General features: G+C 37.8%; 1 protein-coding gene across 1 annotated transcript; it reads left to right on the forward strand.

Moving 5' to 3' along the window:
- KIF11 (kinesin family member 11) lies at nucleotides 1-18106 on the forward strand. Its single transcript, XM_030030832.2, is given in 23 exon segments — nucleotides 1-111; nucleotides 113-288; nucleotides 3333-3465; nucleotides 3593-3690; nucleotides 3773-3851; nucleotides 4192-4377; nucleotides 4460-4584; nucleotides 6366-6456; nucleotides 6760-7002; nucleotides 7112-7207; nucleotides 7895-7983; nucleotides 8512-8599; nucleotides 9367-9555; nucleotides 10705-10912; nucleotides 11190-11362; nucleotides 11682-11804; nucleotides 12824-12982; nucleotides 13399-13538; nucleotides 14146-14425; nucleotides 15483-15705; nucleotides 15957-16111; nucleotides 16429-16545; nucleotides 17263-18106. Coding segments are annotated over 23 exon segments (3393 nt in total). The 5' UTR covers nucleotides 1-15; the 3' UTR covers nucleotides 17389-18106.
- Nucleotides 18107-20359: the final 2253 nt, after the last annotated feature.

A 20359-nucleotide genomic window follows, 5' to 3' on the forward strand; every position in this document is an offset into this window, starting at 1 on the left:
TTGAACATCAGTCCCATGGTGCCCCGCGGGCTCCTGCTGATTGGCCGGGCCGGGGGGAGGTGCGCGGTTCAAAGTCGGTGGCGGAGCGCGCGGTGGCGGCTGAGCCGAGCGGCGGACGGTTGCTCTGAGCCCCACGCGCCACGGAGCGAAGGCGGTCAGCGCTTCGCCTCTCTCCCCCCGGCAGGTTTCGCGCCGAGACTCCGCCATGGCTTCTGTCAGCTTCCAGGGCAGCGGTGGCGCTAAGAAGGAGGAGAAGGGCAAGAACATCCAGGTGGTGGTGCGGTGCAGGTAGGCGCGGAGGCCTTCCCCGACCCCCCCCACCCCGCCCCGGGCAAGCGTTGGAGGCCGGCCCGCAGCAGGGGCCTTCGGAGAGCTGCGGCTCTGCCCAGCTGCTACTCGACGGCTCTGGAGAAAGGGAACTGCGTGACGCCTCTCCGCGTATATCGCTGTTCAAGACCCCGCCGTTGCATCCAAACGGCGCTCGTTACTGCGCTTTAGGGTGCCTGTCCGAGGCATTAATTGTTCGCGCTCTGTGGCGGGCCCCTGTAGCCAGCGCCGATAATCGGCACTTCCGCAAAATTACCGCTGCTGTGAATAATCTCTTACAGCTTAAAAAGGCAAAAAGTTGCAATTTCCTGACTTGGTTCGGTACACCCAGTATGAATCTATGTAGGAAGGCTAAGAAGAGCTCGATGAGAGTTAGTACGACTGATATTCAAGACACAAAAAAACCGAACTGAATTTTTATCTTTTATGAGCTTCTGTGGGAAGCTGCTATGATTTAGCAGCTAATAAAATTTTTGCTGCACCCACTTTCGTATATCTTTCGTGTAACTTCAGTGATGCAGGCTCCGAATTCAGAGGAAAAGCTATGGGAGTCAACTTCTTAATTAATGATGGTCAACTACATTGGCTGATCAGATTAATTTTTTTTTTGTATGATACGACAAATTTCATGTACCATAAAATTAGGTTCTCTTTGTAATTTTGAGGTGACTTTAAAGACTTGCTTACTGATACTGGATCTTAAATGTTCTTAGTGTTGCTTGTTAAACCTGTAATACTGCTAATGGGTTAAGAATAGTGTTCAAAACACCTTTGAAAGTTTTTGGGGTTTGGTTTCTTTTTTGAGCCAGAGCTGCAAATGTTAGCTTACACATTATTATTATTATTATTATTATTATTATTATTATTATTATTAATGCCTTTTGCAATCATTATATTGGAATTCCAATCACGCTTGGAAGTTCTACTTTTACAGATGCACAATGAAAATAGAAATTAAATGTGATTTTCCCTTATTTTTGCAACACAGCTAAAGAGCTGCTGAAACATGTTATGGGATTGGTGAAAGTGTTGCTGTAAATCAAGGCTATTGCAAAAGAAGAATAACTTTATTGAAGAATTTGACACACTGTGTCAAGAGCAATAATTTTTTTTCATCTGATTAGTCTCAATTGTTCTGGAATAGCCTCACTAAGTATCAGTATATATTTTAAATAAAATGCTCGATGTGACAGTAGCATCAGGATTGTTCATGGTGTAGTATTTTGCTTTTGTTGCAACTCATAGACTAAGTCCTATGTCAAGATTTAGTCTCTAATGCCTAAACACTGTCTATCTCACCCTTGCTCTTGCCTCTTTTACAGCTTTTCTTTCTTAATAGAGCTTCGGTCTGTTTGAGCTAGTGAATGTTCCTTCCACCTTTCCCTTTTTCTTCTGCATCAGTCAGGTTTTCCTTATCTTACAGATAGGTAGATAGATGCAATTGCATTAATTTGCTTCCAAAACCTGACGTGTCCAAGCTTATCAAAAACCTTTCAAAAAAAAAAAATTTTTTTTTGGAAACTCAAAATGCACGTATTAGCTTTGTTAATACACGTTAATATGCTTCATACCTAAGGGGATGAACTTGTGTCACCATGGCATACCAGGTTGCTGCTTGTCTAGTGGCACATAGTGATGATCTGCATGTACGCTCCAGCCTAGCTGAATTGTTCCTCTAATCTCGCAGTTGTGGGCTATCATATCGTAAGGCTGCTGCGTTTGACTGGTTCACTGTTATAGCATTACAGACGAGAATATATTCATTGTTCAGCCTCCTGCTATTTTAAAAGTCACAAAACCAAAGCTGTAACTTGCCCCTGTGAACAAGATTTTAGTGATCATCTGTTGTTACCAGCCAGTCTTGCACCAAAGTGTCTAGTGGTCTGTTCAGAATCTAACACTTCAGCCTCAGTGCTATGTTGAGGAAGAAATGTTAGCCACAAGAGTCAGGAAACTCGAGATGCCATGCACTTGTGGTTTTTTGTTTTGTTTTTTTTTTAACATTATAATTTAAAGAGACAGCATCTGAAGTGTCTCTACTGTCAACATATTTTAAAGATTACTAAGGTTGTAGAAGTTCTATTTTTAAGTTACCTGTTCAGGTCAATTATACAGGTAGCATAGACATTCAGTGCAGTAGCACTACTAAATAAGTAATAAGACAGCATTTCATGCTTTTAGTCTTCAGCCCATGGTCATTTCCATGCTTTTTGGAAGAAATTGTTGCAAATGTCCCTTCAAGGAAAATTGTGTGCACCAGGTTTAAGTTAAATTCATGATGAAACAAAATGCTCCCCATCAAGTTTCTGAACTTTTATTACACCTCTATTAAACTTTAATTAAAACTGAGAGTAAAAAGATATGTGGACTTCTTTTCTCCTGAAATCCAATGTTTTGTCCGTCTTATTAAATTCTATTCACAATTTCTATTCAAATGCATCAGCATTATAAAGGTCCTGGTATTGCTGTCTACTGTTCTGCCATTAGTAGGGTCTATTAGTATTTCTGGTGCTTTAGAGTATTGTGTCATCAGTGCAACATGTAGGTCTCATTGCTTATGTAAATGAAAAATAAAAAAGGAAATTTTTAAAATTAATTAGTTTGATTCACTATTGCCTTAACTTTCACATATAAGTTTTTCGGGTTTTGAAGGCTCTTGTTTATACAATTATTTGGTCTGTTTAATCTTCTACCCCTCTGCGTGCGCATCTAAACAATCTTAAAAGTGCTTATGGACTTGTTAAAAAATACATATGTAAACAAACTAAAAGCTATAGATACTTGACTTGTCCCACAGTGGGTGGAAGGAGAAACAAGGTCTAGAAACTGCCAAATTGTGGCAGTTTTTCCTTAAACAATTATTAAACAAACTAAGTTAAAAGCTTTATGTTCCTTTTACCCAATTATACTATTCTGGATCCTTAAACTGAGTGATATTACTGCTTTGCAGTTTGTTCTTGTCAGCAATGATATCAATCCGATATTCTTAACTCCTGTCTTTTTAGGCCTTTTAATGCCTCGGAACGTAAAGCAAGCTCCTATGCTGTTGTAGACTGTGATCAAGCAAGAAAGGAAGTTAGTGTCCGCACTGGAGGAGTGGCAGATAAGACATCAAGAAAGACTTACACATTTGATATGGTAATGCCTTGTCAAGTTGGGGACTTCTAGAAACAAGCTAGTACATTTCCTTAATATGGTCTGATTACTGTGTGATGCCATACATTACTGTATGGATAAACGGGATGTGTTGTCTTTGCCTCAACAGGTTTTTGGAGCTCAGGCAAAGCAGATTGATGTATACCGGAGTGTTGTGTGTCCCATTTTGGATGAAGTTATTATGGGCTACAACTGTACAGTGTTTGCGTAAGTAAGCCAATAATTATTATTAGGAAATTTTATTTGAATTTTAGTTTCTTGTTTACATTTTAATTTTTTATTCTCACAGTTATGGCCAAACTGGTACTGGTAAGACCTTCACAATGGAAGGGGAGCGGTCACCCAATGAGGAATATACTTGGGAAGAGGTATATTTTCACTGGTGTGATTTCTCTTGTCTGTACTATAGTTCAAAGTTAGAAATTGCAGAAGGCTAAAGAAAACCTAAGTTGATGCCTTTCAAATCCTGAAGCTGACTTTCCTTAAATGTTTGTAAATTAGCAAATGGTCTCATTCATTTATATGAAAATTAAAACTTTACATCTTTAATGCAATCATACAAGTCTTGGCGATCTTTATATGGACGATGATCTTTGTCCAAGGTATTCTTGCTTATATCAAATCAGACTATTTAGCTGAAATTCCACTCCTTACCCTCAAATCTCTTTCAGTACGTTTATGTATTAAATACTTTGCTTTCATTTACAGGATCCACTAGCGGGTATAATACCCCGTACATTGCATCAAATATTTGAAAAACTCTCGGAGAATGGTACCGAATTTTCAGTGAAAGTCTCTCTTTTGGAAATCTATAATGAGGAGCTTTTTGATCTTCTGAATCCTACTCCTGATGTTGGAGAAAAGCTGCAGATGTTTGATGATCCTCGAAACAAGGTTAGTGCTGTCTTCCAAAATTTGTGATCTTAAGGCTTTCAGGATTGTTGAGAGATAATAAGCATGCGTTATTTTCTCACAGAGGGGTGTAATTATTAAAGGTTTGGAAGAAATAACTGTACACAACAAAAATGAAGTCTACCAAATCCTGGAAAGGGGTGCAGCAAAAAGAACAACTGCAGCTACTTACATGAATGCATATTCCAGGTACAAATCTTCCCCATTTCAAAAACTTCTTGTTTTATTAAACAGGATCTTACCAAAGAAGTAAAAGATGTTAAAGCTAGCACAAACCTGGCATGATCTTGAGATTGTGTATTGCAGTTTAGGTTGCCAAATGTGGGTTAGAAAGCCATAGTTAGAACTTCCTTATCACATCCTGTGGGGTGATTCTAATAGGTGTATGAAGGTGCACTGTAAAATCTGAATGCTTCCCATCTTAAAAATGGGCACACTGTTTCCCTCTGTGTGACTTTTTACATAAGCTTCCCCTCTTGTTTAGAGTTTGCATACTTTGTTATGAATATATCCCTTGTTAATATGCAGTGTCTAGTTGGAACAGTAGCCCTGGCATTCTACCTAACTCTAGCTGAGATGTAAGTAGCAGAATGTTCTTAATCTGGCATCTAGAATATTGAAATTTAATTGTTACTCAAAGTTAAGAAGTTAACTTTTTCAAAGCTGTCTATGCCTATGGAAACAAAAGATGGAAGTCTGACAGATGCATAACTGAAATATGTTGTATGTACTAGCATGAGATAAATATTCTCTGCAGTAGATATTGTACATCTTCAAAAAGAAGGCTATAGTCCTTTCAAGTTTGGAAGATGTTTAGCTGATACACCTGTATTAGTGAGGTGGGTTGTCTTTGTTCTAGCTGTTATGGGTAGTTGGGGGGTGGGGTTTTTTTTCCAATCCTGTTTACCAAATAAAAAGTAAGAGTTTCAAGTATCCTTTCCTTTCTTTACCAGCAGTAGAAAATGGTACACTAGGTTTTGTTACTGAAGTTGAGATTTCAAAACACTGCTAAGATCTGTTTTTTACAGGTTGATACAAGACCCTCTTTTTCAAACTCCAGCTTCTGAAACCTTGCAAACTGGATTGTGGAAGTTGGGGATAAGGTTGAGAGTGGGTTTTGTATGGCAATGCAGGCTACTTCATATGATTGCAGCTCGTAGTCAGAATGTAGTAGAGCCACCTTGGTCAAAAATATCATTGTTTATTACTGACTTCTCATTCTTGAACTGCAGATGTGATATCTATGTCACTGAACAAGTAGTGATCCAGTGTTGCAATAAACAAGGAACACCTTGTCCATGTCATCTTTTAAATTAAAGATACACTAAGCACATCTGTCTACTGGTACAAGGGAATGGGTATTTGGCTACCACAGATTTGAACACAGAACTAATTTCATCTGAAACTTAAAAAAAAAAAAAAAAACCCAACCTTTAAAGTATTAAGCTCAAGCTAAAATCATCTTAAACTGTACTACTGTTTTGATTGAAAACTGAATTGAACTTCTGAATTTTTAACATTGGATTCAGCTGCTTGTTGATTTTCTTAGCCTGAAGAAAGAAAACTATATTTCTTAATCTCACATTCTGTAAAACTGTTCTTAGTGTATTGACTAAAAAATCTACAAGCCAGTTTTCTTGACATGTCTGTGAGTTGAGAACACACAAATGTAAACAAAACCAAAGTGTTTCTCTTGGGTTTTGCTTGAAATAAGATAAAATTTGTCTGGATTGAATGAGACAAACATCATCCAGTTGCTTCATCGCTGGTTTTAAGTACCATATTCATATGTATACACACAAAAATATACCTGGTAGAATAACTGTGTATTGAAAATGTGTAATTCCCAATTAATGGGCCAAATGTATTCCCTAAAAAGAGCATGGATACCTAACTTGCAGCAGTGTCATGTAGAAAGCAGATCATTTGGCTTTAATGGGATGTCTGTCTGAAACTCAATTCTTTTATAGCCGTTCTCACTCTGTGTTTTCGATTACCGTCCATATGAAAGAAACAACAGTAGATGGAGAAGAACTTGTTAAAATTGGGAAGCTAAACTTGGTAAGTATTTGAACTAAATGTCATTGATATTCTTAAAGTATGAACTAGAATAATCTGACCTCATTCTCTTGAGAATCTAAGGTGGTTTTTTTTTCTGGTAAGGGGAAAAAAAAAATCATTGTTTTTCATAAAGTGATATAAACTATATTTGTCACTCTGAGAAATGTCAGTCCCATTTGTCACCCCAATGTCTCCTGAACAACTCATAAGCTAGTTCGTCTATGTTGTGTTCTGCAACACTATGGGGCAAGCATTCTTCAGGGTGGTTTGAGACAGAAGCGTGTCCTTCCTCTTGTCTTTCAGGTTGATCTTGCAGGAAGCGAAAACATTGGTCGATCTGGGGCAGTTGACAGAAGAGCTCGTGAAGCTGGAAATATCAACCAGTCTCTCCTGACACTAGGAAGAGTTATTACTGCTCTAGTAGAAAGAGCCCCACATATTCCATACAGGGAATCTAAACTCACAAGAATCCTTCAAGACTCTCTTGGAGGACGAACAAAAACATCAATAATTGCCACAGTTTCTCCTGCATCTATGAATCTTGAAGTAAATTTAAGTCTGAAAATCTATTCCTAAAAAAGATATATTTTGCTAATGATACAAAAATATGAGCTAACTCCTCAGCTTGACCTAGTGTTACATGTGTTTATCATAGGAAACATTGAGTACATTGGAATATGCCCACAGAGCAAAGAACATAATGAACAAGCCTGAAGTTAATCAGAAGCTAACAAAAAAAGCTCTTATTAAGGTAGGCTAGACATATATCTTAACAAATTAAGTTACAGGTTAGGTTTGATTCTGTTAATAAAATTTTTGCTATGTAGGAATTACAAAGTTGTGGAGAAGCTATAACTAGTAGCAGTGCTTTTCTGAGGTGATTTTAATCACTGAACTAACGCTTTCAAACTAAGCTGCTCTATTGGTACAGCATTAGTCACTTTGCAGATGCTGAAACTGTTGCTAAGACTAAAGCTGGATAGAGAGGGCTATTGCTACTAGCTATGACTCTGTATGGATTACCCGATTACACGTTAGTGGAGAGCCACTAAATGACACTGGTTATTTTTTTTTCTGGACTTGCTGTATTAGCAGCTTCATTCCCTAGAAAGTGCCTGAATTAAATTGAACTTGTCAGTAAGTATGAATGAAGAGCCAATATAAAGTAGCTGACTGCTACTAAAGCAGCTGTGACTGCCACATGTAAGCTGTTACATGCAACCAGGTATGATTCAAATGGGAGGTTTCAATGCCGACGTGTATCCAGTGGTATGAATTTAAATGGTGCTATACTGAACTTATTTGGAACAGAAGTGCTTTTCTCCTGTGCTTATGCAAAACTTGTGTAGAGCACCATCTTTGTGAAGGATCTGTTAAGCTAAATCTTGAAAGCAAAGTAGAAATTTTCAGGTTTACATGTGATTGTTTCTTTATGCAGGAATATACTGAAGAGATTGAGCGTCTGAAGCGAGACCTTGCTGCTGCACGAGAAAAAAATGGAGTCTATATTTCCCTTGAAAATTATGAGTATGTCTTTAAAATGTCTTTAAAATTACTAACAACAAATCCCAGATACTGGTACCTATCCTTACCCAGAAGTGCTTTCAGATCTATCTTCACACCAGAAAATTGAAGATAGTCAGGAGAATTTAAGTGACTCGTCAACTTGTTCTTTAGAAATTCATTATTACACAGATAAAAGCCTAAAGAGTAGCTTTGCACTGAGGATTTTATTTATATGTGGAACTTACCATAAGCATAGCCAGGATGCAGATTTACACCACGCAGCCTTTCTTTCAGTGGAAGTGCATATAGGAGAGCAAACTTGATATAGTTTACTTCACTTTGTAAGAGGCCTAGTTTACGCAGAAAGTTTACAATGGAAAATTGTCTTAAATCCTTTCTGCACTGAGTGAAAATCACCTGCTTTTCATACAGAAGTTAGCAATACTTATTTTTTGAAATTACTAAATATGTGGTATAAAACCCAGTAGATAATCTTGAAATCAGCTCTTACTTAACTAATTTATTTGTTTGTTTTAATCCTTGCTTGAGAGCCCTTAATGGAAAGCTGACAGTTCAGGAAGAACAAATTGCAGAGTATATTGACAAAATCAGCATCATGGAGGAAGAAGTGAAAAGAGTAAGTGATGTTTCTCAACTGTGGCTTAAATCTGTCAAAAAATGAAAGAAATCTTTGGGTAAGGAGGAAAAAAAGTTTAAACAAAGAACAGTCTGAAGAGTTTTTGGTCTTAAAGTTCCCTAATCAGTCAAGAGTGGGAGCTTCCTAATCCTTGAAGTTAGGAAGTTGAAATGTATATGAAGTTGCAGGATGCAATATTTATTTTTTAAAGCTGTTTTAATATCTACCACTTTACCTTTAATTTGCTTTGCTGGGTTTTCAGCAAAAATATGCTTGTAAAATAGTATCATTTTGGTTGACAGATACCTGCTTAGGAACAAAGAATGAGGGGGGAGAGAAGGTGATGAGCCTCCATTAACAAATTACACAGAAAATGGGAGCTTTGTCTTTAGAAGAAATGCAGATATTTGCTGGAATATGTAACTACTCTGTGTAGTCAGCTTTACTGACTCTTCTTCATTCTATCTGCTTAGGTTTGTTTAGTGGGATTTTTTTTCTTGTGCTGTAACAATTGTTTGGTCTTGTGGTTTGAGTGGGGAAGCAAGGATTATTACAGTGAAAATGGTGTTGGTTTGTGATATTTTCAGTGAATACAGAGACTACAAATCTGTAGTCCAGGTTTAAGACCTCTGAGCCTTGCAGCTGAAACTACGTTAGTAGATGAGAACTTGCCTTCTGGTATTGTGGCATAATTGAGAGATGTGAAGTGGGACTGTTGAACTTATAAAAAGCAGTGTTGCCCTATTGATGTTTGTCTTCCACTTTAGGTCACTGAACTATTCACAGTTAGTAAAAATGAACTTGAACAGTGTAAAACAGACCTGCAAGTCAAGGAGAAAGAACTGGAAGAAACACAAAAAGATCTGCAAGAAACCAAGGTTCATCTGGCTGAAGAAGAATATGTGGTTTCAGTTTTGGAAGACACTGAACAAAAACTTCATGGCACAGCTAGCAAGGTTGGTCACAATTCTTGCACCTAACTGTAACAGTAGCTTCCCATGTTTAGGAGTTTCATGGGCTCTTCAGGGAAATCATTGTTGCTAAATCATGATGGAAAACTAGGCTTAGCGCTCTCTATAAATTATATTATGACGAAAAGCTACTTAAGATTGCAGGACTTTCTCTGTGCTAATATTGACAGTTGATTGCTAAACACACTGGTTAGTGTGGAGCTACCTTCAGGCCCAGTTTGTCGTGAGAGTTCCAGTGCTTTGCAGTATCTATTGTCATGACTTGTTTTGTAGAATAAGTAGTTTTCTTTACTAGAAACTTGTGGCTGGCCCTACAAAAGAGTAAGTTATATGTAACTGGGGTAGAAAAATAGCAAAAAGCTTTGCAGAGATGTGTGCTATAATTTACGCTCACTGAGTGAATAATGGAAGCTGTTGCCCTGTCACCTCTATATTTTAGGGTATGGTTTTGATGTGTTTGTAGATTGGTCATAATTATCGAAACAAACTTGATGTGGGAAGAGAGAGAGTGTCCTGCTATTTAAACTGCAAAGTGATGAAACTTGTATCTTTAGTCAACATGAAAATTTCTTTCTACTCAGATTCCTGTAAGGTTGGGAGGGGATGCTTTTTTTTTTTTTTTTTGCATGTGGGTTGTGGAGTGTTTGTGTGAGATAAATGGGTACAGAAGTTATTTACACTGACTACAAAACCAAGAATCCACTATACGTTTGAATTCAAAATTATTTATCACAGAACTAGTACTGGAAACCTCTTGCTTGAGTACTAGTAAAGAATGTATTTACTGCCAAATCTTTCAGAAAAAGTTGAAGAGGTCAGGAATTTTTTTTTCAGTTACTGTTCTGTGATAAATGTTATCTTAATTCCTTAAGTACTGAGGATGTCCTTTATTAATGCTTTAGTTTCAAAGTTGGAACAAATGGTCTCTAGTATGTGACTTTTTCCTGTGTTCTAAGACTATAAATGACATAACACCAGGATTAAGAACAGTTGTAATTTGATGATGTAAAGGGAAATAGCTGTCTTTCTAGGGAGATAAATTCTCCTTTAACTCAGAACCGCAGTTGCTTTTCCTTACATTATGTATGCTTGACTTCTTGTTTAAAGACTGACTAAAATAACTTAAAATTGTAGTTGCTTAGTACAGTTGAAGAAACTACAAAAGATGTATCTGGTCTCCATGCAAAACTGGACCGTAAGAAGGCTGTTGATCAACACAACGCTGTCGTCCAAAACACATTTGCAGGACAAATGAATGCTTTGTTCAACAAAATACAAGATTCAGTTAGTGAAAACAGTTTGAAGCAGCAACAGATGTTGACATCTTACACAAATTTTATAGGTAAGTGTAAAACCTGTATCAGTATGTCATCCTGAATTTTTGCAACTAGTAGTACCAAAGACTGTTTCCTAAAACACATCTGTTTTATTAAGTGGAAGAGGCTTTATTTTCAGCAATGTAATGATTACAGTTGGACCAGTAATAATGTATTTGGGATGATCAACAGCCTTCTTGTGTTGTAAGAGGCAATAAGGTGATGAGCAATAAAAAGAGTTCCTATCTTACAGTGGAACTTTTAGAAAAAAAACCCTGTAACTCTTCTTGGTTTCTTTTGTAGGTGACCTCCTGTCTACCAGTTCTTCAGCAGCTAATATTCTTGCGTCAGTTGTATCAGCATCTTTTGCCTCTGTTAAAGAATTGGTGTCTACTGAAGTTTCTCACGTGTCTGAGAAAATAACACAACATGAGAATCTGTCACTTGATTGTAAAGCTGAGCTGCTGAGATTAATTGTTAGTAAATTTACATACTCTTATGTTACTTTAAATATATGAAACTATTCTTGATCAAAAAGAGTTCTGCAAATATCGTATAGGGTTTTCTTCTGATGTTCCCTACCTGTCTCTGCTTCAGCACTTGGCCATGATTATGTCCCTTCCCACTTGCCCTCCCATGTCACTACCACAAGCTGTAATGTATTATATAACAAATACTGTAATAGCAGAGTTCATGATATGTATGTGGATAGTTTCTTACAAATGTAGATGAAGGAACAGTCATATCCTGTTTTACTTTTGCTTTTACATTATTTTTTTTTACCACTGTTCCTAGGAGGAACATAAATCTGGATTAGGAAGAGCATTAAACAGCTTGACACCAATGGTAGAATTTGTCTTGGGGCTAAACTGTCGGTTTCAGAGTTACATGAAGAAATATTCTGCTATGGCGGACAAGGTAATGCACATGACTTGTCTCTTACCTTGTCCTCTTCTATTTTATTTAATTTACAGATAACCCTTTGGTGTTTTTTCTGTAGTGTGTCAGAGTGTTTCCACTTCTGGTCTGGCCTTTTCTTTTTTATTCTGTCCCATGAGTTCTACCTTTTAGCTCTTTCTTTCAGACTTCATTTCCACTTCCGAGTGTGGTATATTTGCTTGTTACCTGTATTGGCACAACTGCTCACCTAAATGCCACAGCAGAATGGTAAAATGTGGACGCTTAAAGCTATACGTAACAAACATTTGATAATATCCTTAATATAGTCTCTCCTGTATTTTAGAAATCTAAAATAACCAACTTAAGTCTTATCACTCCCAATTTCTCCTGCTGTCATACCAAACTTTTTCTGTAGTCACTTTGATTCCTGGGGAATGTGATGCTTTATTTTGTTAACAATAACCATAAGTACAGACAATGCTGCACTTGTTTAAAAAAAAAAAAAAAAAGTCCTTTGCTTCAATTTTTAGTTGTAGTCTATCTCATGATGTTTATGTAGAACTGCAGCCTCACTCTTTCATTCCTTTTTTTCCCATTTTGTCAAAAGTAAATCCTTGTTCCTGTTGACCTGTTGCTCTGACTGAAAAACTTCCCCTTTGTCAGTTACAACTCATGTGAAATCCACTCCCCTTGTCTAGAGGCTTTTATTGGTTTTCAGACTTAGACAGCAAATAGTCCATGGCTTACCAGCTCTTGCTTCTTGCTCTTGGCTTAACCAAGTACCTTGTCTGTGTGTTCCTATTTTGTCTACCTTGCATGCCAAATTTTGTGTTTGGAAAAGCCTGCACCAAATTCCAGCCTGTAACTTCAGATCGCTCTAGGTGTTACTTTCCACCTTTTATGCACAATACTTTATTAGTGCCTTTGACAATTTCTCTTGGGGTAGAGTTTGTTTCCATATAAATTATGCTACGCAAAAGTGTCCAGTTCTTACCTAAAGATAAATATCTAACTTCAAATAAAACTTTTTTTCAAAGATGGAGGGTCATAAAAAGGAAATGGATACCTTCTTTGGAGATCTTTCTCTCACCCTGAAAACTTTACGGGAAGAAACAGCCAGTGTTTTTGCTCAGCTTCAGAATGATTGTGAGAATTTAAAAGAAGAAGTGGAAATGACGAGGTTGGCACATACAAAGGTATCCTTAGAGTAAGAAGAAATCCTAACACCAAGTGTGATTACTTGCTTTGATTTAAACTCTTTGTAGCAGTAAACTGTTATACTTGCTTTAGAAGAAATGTTAGGACAGTAACTTGATGATCCTAATTCTTTTCAGCCTTTGTTGGGCTGCCTTAAGAAGCTTTATGTAGGAAGGTAACAAAAAAAAAAAACAAAACACTTACCCTTGCTCTAAGCATGTCCAGTATATATGCCTTTACATATACTTCCAAAAGCAAAGTGCCTCTATCTTCTCTACACAAAAATTGTACCTTCATCTTTAGAATGATAAAGCTCTTTTATTTGCTGCATTTTTAAATAAAGGCATTCAAGTACCCTTTAAGAATGTTAAAAAGTGCAGAATAACAGTGAAATGTATCTTGTTTTTCTTAATAGAGCACAGCTGAATTAATTTTGTCACTGCAAAGCCAGCTTGACCTGTTTGCTCAGGAGACTCAGAAGAACTTAACTAATGTACTCATAAAAAATGGAAGCTTGAAGACCGCCATTACTGCTGTGCAAGAAAATGTTCACCTGTAAGGAGCAGATTACTTTTGGTGTATGCTGATGCAAGACAAAACTGCAAATTACATGCTCTTCTTATTTATATGCTTATAAAGTCTTCTGGACAAGACCTGTATGTTAGCGCTGAGTGCTGCCACAGAATGTAGATCATAGTTCACGTTTCCCCAGAGTAAAAGGTAGCCCTACAAGGCTTTTAGTCAAACTTGTCTCTTGAGCATATTGCAGATAAGAGACCATGGTTTGAGGAGCAATATGCTGATGAGTGACCTGGCTGGACTTCAGAACTTCATACCATAAAGGCTTAGCTTGAAGTATAATAGTGTATCTATTGCAGCATGCTTCATTTAGTTGCAGACTGAATAACTAAGGTCTTGTCAAAGTTGTTGGGTTTTTGTTTGTGTTTGTGGGTTTGGTTGGGTGGTTTTTGTTTGGAGGGTGGGTGTTTAACAAACCTACTGCTCGAAGTGCTGCAATTCGTAAATTTACTAAACAGAGCAACAACATAACAGGTTTGATGGAACTGCACTACTTCACTGGTTCTGGTCTTGTATTTCTAAATGTAGAATGTGTTAAAATCCACCTTTCAATCTCTGAACTGGTACAAATATGTTGTTGCAGGAAAACTACAGACTTAGTCAGCAGTACAAATTCCAATCACAGCAAATTTATTGCATCTCTGGATGATTTCTCTCAAGAGCTCAGGATCATAAATGCTGAAAACGAGATGATGCTGGAAGAATCCACTGATCACTGTCAACAACTTCTTAGCAATCTCAAAAATGTGTCTCAGGATACTGATAAATGGGCTGAATTTACAACTGCTCAGATAGTTGACTTTACCAATCAGCAGCTACTGTCCTTCAGTTATGAGAAACAGCAACTTCAGTGTTTACAAAAGGTACCTATAGTCACTTGGAGTCTAATACAACATTTTGAGACAGGCTTTAACAGTAGAATTTGTAGGGGTGGGGGAGTTCTCACTTATAGTCAGAACAAAATTGTGGTTTTTTTGATCACAGCAGGCTTGTGTTACTCAGCTTAAATAGATGCAATTAGAGGAAATCAGAAGCTTAATTTAAGAGGAAGACTTTGAAATTAAATGCAAATAACCTCAAGAAAGGGTGTCTTGATTAATCCCATGTGGCTAACTTCCATTTGTAATTTGGGCTTTTTACATCTTTTTGGTAGTATATATCTCTAATACTAAAGCTTTATCTACCGGTGATGTGCCTGGAAGATTTGCACAATGATCAAATACAGACTACGTTCTGGAGGATGCAAATTACTTTATTGGTCAGATGGATTAACATTATGGGAGAAAGTGTTCCTTTTGTATCTACTAGTTCTGGCCTGTCACCTGAGAATTCCTTTATTTTTTTTTAATTTCCATTGCAAACTTCACTTCCCACCCTTCTTGTTTTATTGTTCTAATAGGTAATGAAACAGGCAAATCCAACGTTTTGCTAACTTTCAGAAAGAAAGACTTAAAAGCATTTGCAGTCTCAAGACACGCCTGTGTGTTATACCTACTGAATGTTTCAGGAGTTTCATTCCGATGGGAATGGCTAAAAATACATGTTTTCCTTCTTTTCCCCTACAAATGCATAAAGCTTCTAGTGCTTGTAGGATTTTCACTTTCACTTGAATATCCTAATTCTGTGTGGGGTTGTGCATAGAAGCATGAGGAGTCTGATCTGAACCAGATGGTATCATCTTTATTCTTATGAGTAGCTTTCTAAAATGATCATACTTTCTAAGAAACTGACTCTCTTCTGAAGATAGTTCTCGAAATGAGAGTGTAAAACTGGCACTGAAACTTCTCAATTTGAGGTCTCTCGGTTGTTTGTTTCAGGTCATGTTACTAATCATGCACCACACCTTAGAAAAGAGGCCATAACCTTAGCTTTCCTGTTAACTTGGTGGTTTTTGTTGGGGTTTTTTTGTTTTGTTTTCAGAAAAATGAAGAAAACTGTGATAAAGAGATAGCTGAAATTGCTGACCATACTGGTAGACAAAAAGCTGCTGAGGAGAAGGTACTAAATGGCCTTCTTGATCAGGTAAAGGTTGATCAGGAGATACTTCTGGAGCAGAAGTTGGCACTTAATGAGGAAGCACAGCATGGACTGACTCAGGTTAATGGTTTCCTGCAAGAGGATCTTAAAGTGGATATTCCAACAGGTATTTAAAGTAGGTCGGGGACGGAATGGTCTTACAGAAAGCAATCTGAGTTGCAGAATTCATAAGTGAAGGTTGATGGGGACATAATATAACTAGCAGCCTTACACCTTTTTTAAGGTGCATGCAAAGAATGGTGACTGAACAAAGCTTGACTTCTGTATTGAGTTAATGTAAAATTGATGGTCTGCAATTAAAGCAAATGCTGATTGTGTTTAATAGTGCCCTTCATTAGTATGCAATCTTCATTAAAGGGACAACTCCACAGAGAAGAGACTACTTCTATCCAGTCACGCTTGTGAGAACAGAACCCCGGGAACTTCTACTGGAGCAATTAAGGGAAAAGCAACTAAAGCTTGATGCTATGCTAAACAGTGTGACAAAGGAGGTGGAGGATAATGCAGATCAGGTATGTGTATGAAGGGCAAATGGGGCTCTTCATTGAAGATTTCACATCTTTAGGAGTTTTTTCATGCCATTGTGGAGAGTTGACTAGAACCCCAGAGCTGTTGCAGCCTTTGTGTTTTACAGGGTACTCGGTCACATGTGCTGAACTTTTGACAAAAACAGTCTCTTGAAAAATAAGAGAAGACGTTAATAATTTAGAGACTTTCAGTTCTGTTTTTCAAAATGGAAGTGCCGTGTCTTATAGATCTGATTGTGCTTAGTACATTCGCCTAGGAAACTCAGACATTAAATACACTTTTCTGAAAACTTCTGGTTTAGGACCTGTTGGAAGAGGAGGAAGAGTTGCAAGAATCCAGTGAAAGCCTTGCTAGTGACAAGTCCTTTGTGGATACGAACATATGGTGCCACACAAATGGGGGCATTCCCTTTTTCCAGGTAACTTGACAGATATTGCAAACAGCTATATATTTAAGAGTGAAGCAAAATTATTTTTCCATAATAGTGCTGTAGTCTAAAGTCACCTACTATCACTTAGTGTAGTCTCACAACTTCTTTGAACCCTGTAGAATATGCTTTGTTAAACTTGAGCTAAAATAACAGCAGATTCTGATAACAGTTAACAGCAGATAAATAATGCAAATTTCTGATGAGCTGGACAGACAGTAGGAAAATCCTCAGCAAATAATCCTGCATGAAAAAAGTTGTCATAATTTACTACACATAAACACATGTGTGTTAATGTAAAAGTTGAAATGAGATGTGGAATATTTTCTTAGAGGCCAGATGGAAATATCAGCATTCTTCACTGATTTTTTTTTTTTTTTATTTTATTTTTTTTTCCCTACTTTATTCCTTTAGACCCTCTTGCTCTACCAATGTATCAGTGTAAATCCCTGGTATATGAGGCTTGGATTTGGCTTGGGGAGGGTGGGAGGTATATTTACTTGTCATGGATCCCTTAAAAATAGCTGCTGAACTTCCAGATGTCTACAATAAATCTCTTTAGTAAATGCAATATTGGGAACCTTTTTCAGGAGTTCTACCAACTTTTTTTTTTTTTTCTCAGAACACTATATACTGCATTGTACATGAGCAAGTAGTCTTTAATTTCTTTGTATTCTTTTAACATTGGGCATTTTCTTTAAATCCCAGCACAAAAGGAGTCACAAAAAGGATAAAGAGAACAAATCTGCAGCTACAGTGGAGAAGAACAAAATAGAGGATATGACAGAACAGTTTCTTCCCAAATCTAAGCCTCCTTTAAGAGCACTGAACTAAGATACATTTACTGCAGATTCCTGTTTTGAAATACTTGTTTCTGTCTACTGAGCCATAACTTTCTTCAGTTATTCTCGGTCTCTGTATATAGCGATACGTTGATGCAAAGTTGGATCAAAAGATTGGCCTGCCAGCTGTCCTGCCTTTGTCCAATTTTTATATGCTGTAGCTTGCAAAGTATTAACAGACTTTTTTAAAAACTAAAAAAAAAAAAAAAAAAAACCAAAAAAAAAAAAAAAAAGAAAAAAAAACCAAAACCCACAAAACCGAAACCCCCTGCAGATGGTGGTGCTGTATGTTTAAATATACTTTTATCTTGTCAAGTAAGAGATCCTTTTCTGTTTCTCAGTAGATTTAAAACAACAGAAAGGTATGTGGAGAAATGCTTTGTCAGCATTACTAGCTACCATTTTATTTTTCAATTAATTGTAAATAAGTGTTGGTTTTGTACCTGCTTTTTAGTCTGATTTCTGTTTCTATGAAGTAGATAGCTGTCTTGACTGGGATACTTCAAATAAATCATTGATACATGGAAAAAAAATGTATAAGCGCCTCCCTCAGAGTAAAACAAGCTTATGTGACTTTCATCTTATATTACCAGGTTTAATTTAGGTAAAACATGAGCAGCTGTGTTGTAAGTCTTGTGCTGTCAGAAAAGGATCACAGAATGGTTTGGGTTGGAAGGAACCTTAAAGATCACCTAGTTTCAACCCCCCTGCCATGGGCAGGGACACCTTCCACTAGAGCAGGTTGCTCAAAGCCCCATCCTACCCGGCCTTGAACACTTCCAGGGATGGGGCATCCACTCCCTCTCTGGGCAACCTGTTCCAGTGCCTCACCACCCTCACACTGAAGAACTCCTTCCCAATACCTAATCTAAATCTGCCTTCTTTCAGTTTAAAAGCCATTTCCCTTTGTCCTATCACTACACTCCCTGATAAAGAGTCTCTCCCACAATTCCTGTAGGCCCCCTTTAGGTACTGGAAGGCTGCTACGAGGTCTCTCTGGAGCCTTTTCTTCTCCAGGATGAACAACCCCAACTCTCTCAGCCTGTCTTCATGGGGGAGGTGTTCCAGCCCCCTTATCTTCTTTGTAGCCCTCCTCTGGACCCACTCCAACAGGTCCATGTCTGTCTTATGTTGGGGGCCCTAGAGCTGAACAATGTTCAGCTGTGTGAATATTGTGAAAGTGTGAATGGTTCCCTCCCTTCTTTCCTAATAGACAATAGCTTTATTTCAGTACCTCTTCAGTGTATGAAAGCCAGTCTCACTACTGGGTTTTGGGGTTTTTTGTTTGTTTTCATTAGTTTTGAACCTTACTGTTCTTATCTTTCTATTAACCTGTAGCTGTGGTGTATTGGCATGGATAAGATGTCAACCACAGCTTATGTATTGTAAACTGGCAGCATTTCTTTTAAGATGTAGATACTTCACATTAAAACATGCAAACTTGGTTACAAATGCGGTTCCTATATCGTATAACAACAGTGAATTTCCTGTAATTGACAGTAGCATTTGACCGGCTGTTCTTTTCATGCTGCTTACCTGAGAATTTGAAGAAAACTTCAAGCTATGATGTGCTAAAAAAGCAGACGAATAGGATTATGATGGGAGTGGGGAGAGACACTGGAAGGCAGCCTTAATTTACATTAAAGCACTATTCTTAGCTAACTGTCAAAACATGATTTAAGAGATGGTTAATTTTTCTGTATCTAGCTTGCAGGCTTAAGCTGATCTTTCTTCAAATGGGTGGTCCATATGTCTATTTGTCTTTGAGCAAGTATGCCAACTAGATCTACTTTGGACACTATTCAGACAGCACACTGCAGTCTCACTGATACAGAAGGACATAGTTTGAAGTATGCCCTTGCACTGATTCTCTGAACTCTAACATGAGATAGACCATTAATCAGTTGTGTTTGTCTGAAACACCTGTCTTACCTCTTTGGTTTTTTTAACCTCTCTCTTTTGCCTCTGTGGGCAAAGCTAATTGCTTTTTCTTAACAGCCTGGTAGGAGGAGGGAAAACATTAATTCCCTTTCAAATGAATAAGAGACACAAACATGTGGTTTGTTTTTTGGGTTTTTGGGGGGTTTTGTTTGTTTTTTTTTTTAATTTTAGAGGGGCGTTATGATATCTTGGTACCTAGCTTATATACCAAATCTTTCTGTTGTTGTAAGGGACTTGAAACACTGGAAGCTACAGGACTGTCTGCTTCAGATAGTGTTTGGCATATTGTCAAATTCTGGCACCAGAAACTTAACAGACTCAAGAACTCTCCAGGGCCTAGAGTCCATTTTCTTGCACTGCATTCCTGTTAACACTGACTAGATATTAGCATGGTCTTCCAAGACTGTTCAAGAAATCATTTATTAACTAAAATTCAACCAGAAGGGTTGATCCTACAGCTGTATTGGAAAGGCCTAAGCCAAAGGGGAGAGGCTTGTGCAAGCCTTTCACCCTACTACTTCATTTTCCCAGTGAGTTCACAGGATCAGTATGAACAAACTGGAACAGCCAGTACCTGAGGAGGGTCACATCCATAAAATCATGCCAGAATCTGTGCTTCCTGGCTTTATCCTCTTTGAAACTGTCTCCTCTACTTTGGCTGTTTGGTTTTCCCTGGTACAGGCACAGGCTGCTTTCCTGGTAGCTGGGACCCTTAACAGCTGTATGAATTTCATGGACTGTTTGCATGCCCTCTCTTTTTCTAAAGTACCCCTCAGAGTCATGTTTTCATTTGTTTGCAATACTGGCATGACAGATCATTGCTTCATTGGCCCTGCTGTCCAGAGGTCATGCCAGAAAGCTGAATAAGATGAAAAATCCAGATGCAGAACCTGTCTCAGCTTCTCTGTCCATGTCTCTTCTCCCACTAGATGGCTCTAACACTAAAGCGTTAGTCCAAAGCTCAAGTACTGGCCATTAACGAGGACTTAGACATAAGCATTTTGCCAAGCTTTTTGTCAAGC

Source organism: Aquila chrysaetos, chromosome 11 (assembly GCF_900496995.4).
Source record: "Aquila chrysaetos chrysaetos chromosome 11, bAquChr1.4, whole genome shotgun sequence".
In the NCBI taxonomy this organism is placed as follows: domain Eukaryota; kingdom Metazoa; phylum Chordata; class Aves; order Accipitriformes; family Accipitridae; genus Aquila; species Aquila chrysaetos.